The 9,977-nt window shown below is 36.8% G+C and overlaps 1 protein-coding gene across 1 annotated transcript; it reads left to right on the forward strand.

The window, feature by feature from the left end:
- The first annotated feature begins 7,878 nt into the window (after nt 1-7,878).
- On the forward strand, nt 7,879-9,939 carry LOC106478890. Its single transcript, XM_013939469.1, has 2 exons — nt 7,879-8,023; nt 9,314-9,939. Exons 1-2 carry the CDS (start codon nt 7,879-7,881, stop codon nt 9,937-9,939), a joined length of 771 nt encoding a protein of 256 aa, XP_013794923.1.
- The last annotated feature ends 38 nt before the right edge of the window (nt 9,940-9,977 follow it).

Raw genomic sequence — 9,977 nt, forward strand, 5'->3', positions numbered from 1 at the left:
ACATGTTAAAGAGGATCTGGTACATATTTGGAAAGCTCTTGCAAGGGGCAGAGAAATTACAACTCCATGGCACACTAAAAATCTACGTCTGCATTTCTTATTTGTGGTCAGGCTGCTTTAGGAGAGTAATTCTGTCTTCCATCCTCAGTTATATATAAAGTTAGTGAATTCGTATGTATATATTGTATAACTGACATGCGCTTTAACTTATCTTTATAAAGTATATATTTGTTTATATTTTCTCATGTTTAGCATTAAGATCATTGTTCATATAGCATATATATGTAAGGATATATTTTTAGTGTTTATATTAATTGAGGTTTTTGTTTGTTTGTAGTTAAACACAAAGTTACACAATGGGCTATCTGTGCTCGAAATCCAGTTTCTAGCGTTGTAAGTCTGCAGATGTACCGCTGTGCCACTGGGGTCTAATTTAGGTTTAAGGGCTTTATGTTGGTTGTCTTTGTTAAATAGTATTTTGTTTAATAATGTGCTTATCGTTGTTTAAAGGTTTTATGAATTTTTTTTTCACAAATATAATGTTTATGGGCTGTTATAACAATAGTAAGAAATTCTGAATTAAGTCACAATTTTGGCCCACCCTCTAAATGAAAAGTACAAACCCGGTAGTTGATGGCTTTTTGTTGTTGTTGATGATGATAGGAGCTTCTTTCCTCTTCTCATTGAAGCTCTGCTTTTTGTTGTTGTAATCAAGCACGACACTAGTGAATTGCATATATCATATTACCAAATTGTTATATTATATATATAACACACTTACCATTCAGTCTTACCAAATTTTTCCTTGTGTGCTTCTTCCTCCACCCCAGTATCTTCGTAGAAATATTCCTGCCTCCCTCTATGTGAATCTTGAGTAGCAATTTCTTCATCTATGTTTTTACTCTAAAACCCAGATTGACAAAGGAGGTCAATTTTATCAGGTCAAATGATTTGCAACCTCATTAGTTTACGAATTGAGTGTTGTGTACCAACTTGTTTGTGGTTTTTCACTATTTTCTGACATTTAGGTTACATTTTTGAAAACATCCTTCGTGACAGCATGTTACAATAGACCATAAAATTTAGTTATAACTCTATTAAGGGTTTATGCTACATGTTTTGGAGAGTGTGATTTATAGTCTCTATGTTCAATGTTTTCATTTTTTGTTTATCTGTGTTGAAAGTATTTTTGTATTTTTTGTAAAGGAATTATTGTGATTTATTTTAAAAGGTTTATTTTTACATTTTGTGTTAAAGGGCTTATGATGGGTTTTCTTTGATAAAGAGTTTGTTTTTGGTAAAACATATTTTTCGCTAATAAATTTTTGTACTTTTTTGTTAAAGGGTTTTTGTATTATATATAACATGTCTCATTTAATGTTAAAATGTATTTTCGTTTCTTTTTGCTTTATTCTGGGTTATTCATGTATAATCTGTTATACTGCTCCCTTCTAAAGATCAATGTGTTTTCTTTGATAAAAAAAACATATTTAACAGTTACAAAATAAGTCCTTTAATAGCTAGGGACCGGAATGGACTTTGCTCTTGAAACACTGTGGATGAATATGTCATGTGCAAAGGTGGAGCCTGCACAAGCCTAGTTTTGTGTAATGATTGTGCAGTTTTGTATATAAAGTAAGATTTATCTAGAATAAGGAGAATCTTCAGCATTTAGTAGGAATTTCTGATTTTATTGACTATATTTCAACTTTGTACTTAATCTAATTTTCACTTTAAAATAGTTTTATCAAATTTTATTATAGAGGGATTTTAACACATAGTAGACTTTGTGTTTCGAGGGAAACAGAGCTTGTTTTGCTGAGCTTCCAGTTTAAGCAATTGAACTGGTTGATTTTTCTTTATTTTAACTTCACTTATTGGGGTTATTTTATTTTATTTTTTAAATGTATCTCGCATGACAGAGCACATTGAACTTGCAAGGGAAACTATTAAAGGTTTTCCATACATTTCTTACCAGTTCAACACATCCATTGAATACACTTGTTTTTGTGTTGTACTTTGTTTTGCTTTTGTGAGGAATAAAGATTTTGTTTCAACTATGGATTTTTGCACTGTCTCCTCTTATCCAATTAACTCAGTCATAATTTGGGAAACAATATATTCCATGACTAATTGACTTCTCTGATGTAAACTCATGAGTCAGAAAATACCACTCTACTAAAGCACACTTCAGAGACTGAAATGCTTGCTCGCATTTATCATTCTAACTGAAGCACATCTCTGCTTTAGTGAGAGCCATTAATGGTCAGGCAATTTTGGAAAAGTTGGCAACAAACATTCGTGATACAATGCAAGGCTGAGCAAACTGTGGACTTATTGTTTGGTAACAGGCTGAGACCAATCTCACACCACTAATATTTTAGCTGTATCTGTAGGGGTTCCTTCTTTACCCACATAGATTCTACTTCTGTGCATATGGATGCTCATTTTCTTGGATTCAGTTTCAAGTCTGCCTATTTAATCCACTTAAATATTATTTTCAGGTTAAAAGCCACAGACTCAAACACCAAGATGTTGTCAACATCGATCCGGCACTTCTCTCATTGAAGCCTTTCAATGTAGCTCCATTAGTCTTTTAAATACGGCAGGTAGGTTATACTGGCTGAATGATATGACACAAAATTCATAAAGGCTATCCCTCATTCATGCTGAAAGCAGCCTTAGGTGTGTTCTCCTTATCCAGCTCAACTTGCCACTACCAGGTTCCCATGGCTAATGTATTATACCACTGGGCCTCTTCTAATGCATTCAGACATTCGTCTGTTCACAATAATGGAAAGATATCATTACGAATTACCGCATTCACCTATCTAAAATCAACACAGTACCAGGAAATACTTACCTTCTTTCTAACAATCGCCCTTTAACATCTGCTGTAATTTAGCATTGGCTATATCCCTAGTGCCCCAGCAAAGTCTGCTTGATGGTTGTTTAATTGGACATGTATCACCTGTATCTATGTGACATTGTGTAACTATTATTTGACCCAGTTGATCATCTGATCACACAAACAGATCAGCATATTCCACCAAAACGTCATTAAGTTGCTTCTACTTCTGCATTAAGTTATTGTTTGCACAGTTCACAACAAGCTATTTCAGATGGGTTGGTAACCATGTATTCACTTTCCAAAACAATGCAATTGACGCAATCCTAAGGTTACCACCAGCATCAGTTACTTTCACTTACTGTGCTGATGACCATTTCAGAATACAGAATACAGAATGACTGATCCTCTATAAATTGCAGAAAAACACCAGAACTTCACCCCACCACTCTAACAAACAAATGCCCAAGCTAATGCTGTTCACTTTCTGGACATGAAACAACTTATTTCATACATAGGTTCTAAAAACATGTTAAACAGCACTTATGCACTATGGACATCATATATATATTAAATCATGGCACACCACTTGTGCACATAGGGTGCTATGTCTTCCTCGTCCAAATACACCCATAGAGTTTATTGTCCTTGTGTATAAGAACCTAGGTTGGTGACAGTTACTTTCATTGTGTAAGAAGTGAAGCCCTTTAGACATAGTTGGAGCATGGCCTCTCCATGGTGATTAACCACCATGAAGTTTGTGTCTACTGGCCAGAGGGTGGTTTTGCTCAGAGTATCTGATATACCACGAGATTTGCCATTCCTGTATCAAACAGAAAATTTATCTCTGGCCCATGTACTCCAAGATGCACATACCAAGGCCCACACAGCCCTGAAAAAGCTGGATTTACAATAAAAAATTTTGTGCAAGTTGTTTGCTTCACTCTCCCGCATTAGTGGCCAGGCTTGATTTGGACTCCTCTAGTTTTCTGGAACTGTAGCAGCAATGTTCACTTCCAGTTGTTGGTTCTCCTGCATCTGCTACCCTGGTCAAAGCGAATAGCCTTATCTACCTTGTTGCTCAACAAGGTATGGACAGTTCACTTCAAAGTGATCCAATGTTCCACAGGCAAAGTGTGTGCTTTGCTGTTTCCTTCCAGGTAGAAGCATATGCCCCAGCATGTAAACAATGAGGATGCAAGTGTTGTTGTATTGCAATGCTTGGATACATGCATAGTTGATTAAGGTTTGGCTGGGCTTGAACCTAACATGGCATGGGTACCTGGAAAGGATGGCCTATCTAATATGAATTCATTACAAGAGTTTTCCTCCTTTGTGACAGATTTGAAGCTATCACTTTGAACCGCATCTTCACAGAAACTGCTTTCATAAGTACGAGAAGGTTTCTTACACCCAAAAGGTGCTAAGTATTTTCATTTGGTACCTCTTCCACAAACTTGTCTATAAGGATATCCTCACAGTCTGCTGATGCCATTGAAGAGTACGTTTTACCATGCAGCAGTCAAGCTTTCCATGGCACACCTCTTCTGAGTCCTGAACTTGGCTCAATGTATTGCTTTGTTTTCCATTGTGTCAGTATTTCAGTGAAACTAAGTAATGAATGTCTTGCAGTCCTTCAGTTGATACTTATTCAAGTGTTCTATAGAGTTTAGGGCTGGACCATCTAAACTAAGTGCCAGACATTACACAGCCTATTCTGTGGTTCAACCATTTGGAGTAATTATCTGCCATAAACACATTAAAAACTGGTGTAAGCCCTCCTTTGCTGCACCCTTGAATATCAATAGGGCTGACGTGCTTTGCTTCACTTATTGGGAATTGTGTTCATGGGCAGAACCTCTCTCTTATGACTTTCTGGCTATTAGTTGACCTAGATGTCTTCGACATCATGGACACATTATTTGTAGGCACTCTTAGGGAGAGGTAAATCCTTATTCCAGGCTAGCAGAATAACAAGTTGCCTTTGGTGGCTCATCCATTGACTCTATGCAACCCCAGGCTCCTCTGTAATCCATGGTTGTTTTGGCAGTATATCTCTTCTTTGGAGAGACTCACTAATGCTCCATGACTTACTTACTTCACAATTTAGTGCCTGCTGTCTCACCTCTTAGTGAGTAAGCTCCTCTTGACAGATACCTTTTACCAAGAACACATCCAGTATCTCCTCAGTATCCTTGGGTGGTTTCTACCTGAGCTGGGATTGTATTATTCTAGCTAGTGAAGATCTGGGAGCCTGATACAGACTGCCCCATCTGATCTCAGACTTGGCAGATGTCTCTCCATCGTAATGATCCTCAGTAATCTGAGCTTCCATGACACTGAGATTTATCCTCAGATGTAGTAAATGGGTACACTATAGATTATTTGATTATTCTTCCTTAATCGTTGAATGTAACGAGAGAGAAGTCATGGACGGGTGTGGCATTGGCAAAAGTAAAAAATCCAGGAGTGGACTTCTTCTAGACCCAACAACTTTCTCAGACAACAATTGGGTTTCAGTGAACATTTCTTCCTCTTTGTTGTAAATCATGCTAATTGTGGAAATGAAGTTTCTGTAACTATGAAGCTTCCTTAAACTTATATCACACAAGTATAGGAGTAACAGGCAAAACACATGTCAGCAGAAAACAGCAAACTCCACACTAAGATATCCTGTAGTCATGGCACCAATATTTCTACCCATTCTGTGATATATTCATGTTGAACTGAATTAACTTTAGAGTAGTGGGATAGGTTCAGTTAACAAAAGGCTGGGCAAGATATTTATAATGAAGTAGAACTGAATTTATGAGTAACTGAATCTGAGAAAGAAAGAGACTGGACACAAAGTAATGCTCAAAATGAAAAATGTATAATCAGCTCAGAACAAAGTAGGTGTACTTGCTGTTATTAAACACAGGATGGTTGTTTTTACTGGATTCTATATATTCAACTGATTAGGTCAAGATCATCTACCTGATTGTTTAAAGTTAACATTACTTACTTTGCAGGTGACATCATATTTACCAAACATTACTTGTGCTAATCAAGTGATAGGTCATTCTCATTCAAGCATAAGTGAGGCCATAACCTTGAAATACCACTTTCTCTGCCATTGGAAGACACTACTATCGACATGTTTGCACAAAGTGCAGTATTACAGCCATTCTCTCCCTGGGTAGAATATGTGTGACCTCAAAGAATGACAAGGAACAAAGACAGCAAGAATATTAATTTAACGACCATCTCAACCATGTGTTATGTGAAACATGCACATATAAAGAATAAATGATAAATTTTGAAAATTACTGTATCAAAATAGGGAGGTAGAAACGCATGGTATAGTTATATATGACACATTAAACATAGACAAAACATCATTAACATTTGAAATATTTTTCTTTTTGCTGTGAGATAGCGAATTATACTTTTATTTTGCATGACCATACCACGGTCAGTCATTTAAGTATTAGAAAAACCACATACAAAGTATCCATACATAGTTTGGGTCTGGTATGAGACAGTACATTAAACATTATGTGTTATCATGCCATGTTTCTCAAACCACATACTATGATCAAAAACAGCCAGCAGGATTTATGCAAAGTACTAGATTATTGGAAACTGGTGAGATAATATGAGTTATTAATGAATACTTGTGTAAATACGGTATTCCAAATACTCTTGTATCCGATAATGGACCCCAATTTCTGTCTCATTGGCTGGATGAAACTTGTAAAGCTATAGGAATTGAACATATCTTTACAACTCCATATCATTTTCAGTCTCATATTACAAATAGAGTAAATAGAAATATAATTACAATGATATTTGCTTATATTAAGAAAATTCGTCAAACTTGGGACAGTCATTTACCTGAATTTTTTCTTGCAATTAAAACTTGTATTCATGAGTCTAGAGGTTATACGCTAGGCAAACTTCATCTGAGATGAGAGTTTTCCTTCCTTGGGACGATTGCAAAATACCTAACAACACTTCAAACCATGGGTCGGCAAACAATTGAATTCCAAGACGTCATACAGAAAGCATGATACAATGTTGAAAAGTTTCAGAAGTAACAGCGGCAAACATACAACTGTAAGAGACACCTAGATACTTTTAAAGTAGGTGACCTACTATCATTATGGACACATCCACTATCTTCTGCAGTATATATATTTACTGAAAATCTGTTCAGAGGTGGAATGGACCTTTTGAAGTTACTCCATTAGTGTATGAATTAAGAGATCCTAGATCAGGTGGAGATATAGGACAGTTTCTTGTTTCTAATATGAAAAGATACATATATTTCTCTTGCGAAAATTCTCTGGACACCAGAGAAAATGGTAATTGTTCTAGGTAGTTGCGGCAAAACAGGAATGTTGACTACAGAAGACTTGATCTTCTCCGCACAAGACAAAATACTTCCCTTGTTGTGTCCATTTCTTATCTTTTAACGGATCTTGCAATTGATTTACCTATGTTTCCTGCTCAACCCACTCCAAGGACATTATGACCACATTGCAGAGTTGATTATTGGAGTTTAGATGGTCTTCGAACTGTTAATAATCTGGAAGTTCGTGAAGATCGAGCTCAAGATTCCAGAACATGAATTATTATTTTTCCATAAACGGTATCTGTACTTAAACTGTAAAGGATTTCTAGTGTTCGTATAAAAATGGAGATAAAGGTAGTCATACGAAAATTGGAATACCTTGTACGAAGTGATTTTTTGTAATGGAAAAGGAATGTGAGATGGCGAATTCTACTTTTATTTTGTTTATCGTTCATTTATTTTTCCTTCTATCAATTAGTTTAACCATAAATTTTTAGTTATATTAAAGCGCTAACCCACCTTCTAGCTAGAGCATGTTTGTATTATGAAACTCACACAAGCTTTCCTCTAACGGTGACGTACATATATTAATGTTGTGAAGGCTTACGTAAATTAGCTACTCATATGAGGTATGACCACGTGGCCTTATCGCGACAAGGTGTTCCTTCAAATCGAATCTAATCCCGGAAGCGGTATGCCAAGTAGCAGAGAGCGAGTTAGAAGTACTGCTGAGGAAGGGGTGAAGGTAGCGGACGAGCTTCGCCGGTTTGAGAATGGTTCGGCTGATTCCTACACCGTGAGTGAGTCGAATGGCGTGGATTTAGATAGGGACTGTTCAAGTAAGAGTAAGATCTGATTCTGGCTCTAGTGAAAAATCTATCGGACACAAAAAGACAACTCGGGACAGAAAACAAATAGCATTTCTTACTTTCCCAGACATCAGTATAGCTAAGGTAAATCCCATGCTCTTGAGTAGAGCCTTTAACGAAATAATTGGGCCTACTGAAAAGATTCAGTTACAAACGGATCGTGTTAAGGTAGTTTGTTCATACTCACAGTCGAGATTATTATGTCGAAATAAAAACATTTGTGGATACAAAATTCGTTCCCAAATTCAAGACGTTCTCCCACCTTCTGTTAGGGGCATCATTCACTGTGTCCATCTCGACATTATGAAAGAGGACTGTACAACCATATAGGGTGTTACGAAGGCAATGAGAATGACGCCCCTACAATAAAGTCTTAAAAGTTAAAGAACCTATAAGTTCCGTTATACTCCATTTTTCGACTACAACCCTACCTTGTCTTTTCCTGTCCGAGAATTTATCCTCCACCCGACGCGATGTTTTAAGTGCCAACGTTACGGTCATATTGCAAACGTGTGCCGCAGTAATGTTCGGTGTTCAAAGTGTGGCGAAAATCACAACATAAAGGACTGTAATAAGCAGACTCCAGTATGTTGTTTATGTGGGTGTGAACATTCGGCAGCATACAAGGGTTGTGAAAAATGTCATGAGGCAAAGGAGGTCCAGGCTGTCAAAACTAAGTTACGCCCAAGCAGATAAAATTGTTGCTAAGAAACGAAAACCAGTGGAAACACAACTTCTGCCTAAAGAACCACAGCAACCCCGATCTTCTGACGAACGTAACGATAACATTTCCCAAAAGGATAGTGCTTATAATAGCCCTCGTACGTCACCCTCGTTACTTTCGTAGCAAAAATAATTTCGATTGCTCAAGACGTCCTTTTGGCATAAGAAATGCAGAAAATCGAGGATATCTTTCATAACCAAATTGGCAAGTACCGTTTTTGGTTTTGATATTAATCCAGAATCAATTTATGAACTCTACCAAGTAAGTTCACCTACAAATAAACAATAGGTCCTTTACAAATATTACAGTGGAATGCTAGGGGCATTGAGGCTCATGCTCCATTCTTTATTCGTTACCTTGAAACTCACCGCATAAATTCCGATGTTATTTGTATTCAGGAATCGTTTATCAAACCCCATGTAAAATTCCGCATACACGATTATAAACCATTCGAAAAGATCGGGAACACTCGACAAAGGAATGTGTACTTACTCTTGTCAAGAATCACTTTCTCTTCACTGTCCTTACTTTCCCAGAAAGTACAGAAGCTGTTGGGGTCCAATGTGAGACTTCTATGGGCAGAGTAATGATATTTAATATTTATAATCCTGGTGTCGACATTGATCCTGCTGAGTATCGAGAGTTTTTTCTTCCAAACAGTATCATTTGTGGAGATTTTAATGCTCACAAACCTTTATGGGGTGGAACAAAATTAGACCGTCGAGGTCAGATTCTCGGAGATCTAGTTATGGAATCTGATAAAATGGTGTTAAATGACGGTCGTGGGACATGTATTGTTCGGGGTAATCTCTCTGCTCTGGATCTAACGATTGTAGATAGTAAACTTGCTAGTCTTGCTACCTGGGATGTTAAAGATTATGATCTGGGAAGTGATCATCTCCCGGTAATTACATCTGTTAAAGTCCCTTTTGAAGTTAAGAGTTCGACGACCTTCTGGAACTTTAGCAAAGCAAACTGGTTCAACTTCTGTACGTTCCTCGATTTATCCATTCAAAACATAGATATGTCTTCTTTAGTCGAATCTGTATATTCCCGTATAGTAAATATTATTTTGGAAGGAGCAGAGACATTTATCCCACAATCAACCACAGAACGTACCAAACATCAAACCCCTTGGAATATGGAATGTGAGAAAGACTAAAAGTTAAAAAAAAAAAAAAAAAAAAGGTAAGGAAAGGT

The sequence above is a fragment of the Limulus polyphemus genome, unplaced genomic scaffold, assembly GCF_000517525.1.
Source record: "Limulus polyphemus unplaced genomic scaffold, Limulus_polyphemus-2.1.2 Scaffold259, whole genome shotgun sequence".
Lineage (NCBI taxonomy): Eukaryota > Metazoa > Arthropoda > Merostomata > Xiphosura > Limulidae > Limulus > Limulus polyphemus.

What these genes read in the sequence shown, in the direction of transcription:
- LOC106478890 (XM_013939469.1), top strand. Translation starts at nt 7,879, where the DNA reads ATGCCAAGTAGCAGAGAGCGAGTTAGAAGTACTGCTGAGGAAGGGGTG. An exon ending in TTTAGATAGGGACTGTTCAA is followed by an intron (nt 8,024 to 9,313) that starts GTAAGAGTAAGA and finishes TTACTTTCCCAG; the next exon opens with AAAGTACAGAAGCTGTTGGG.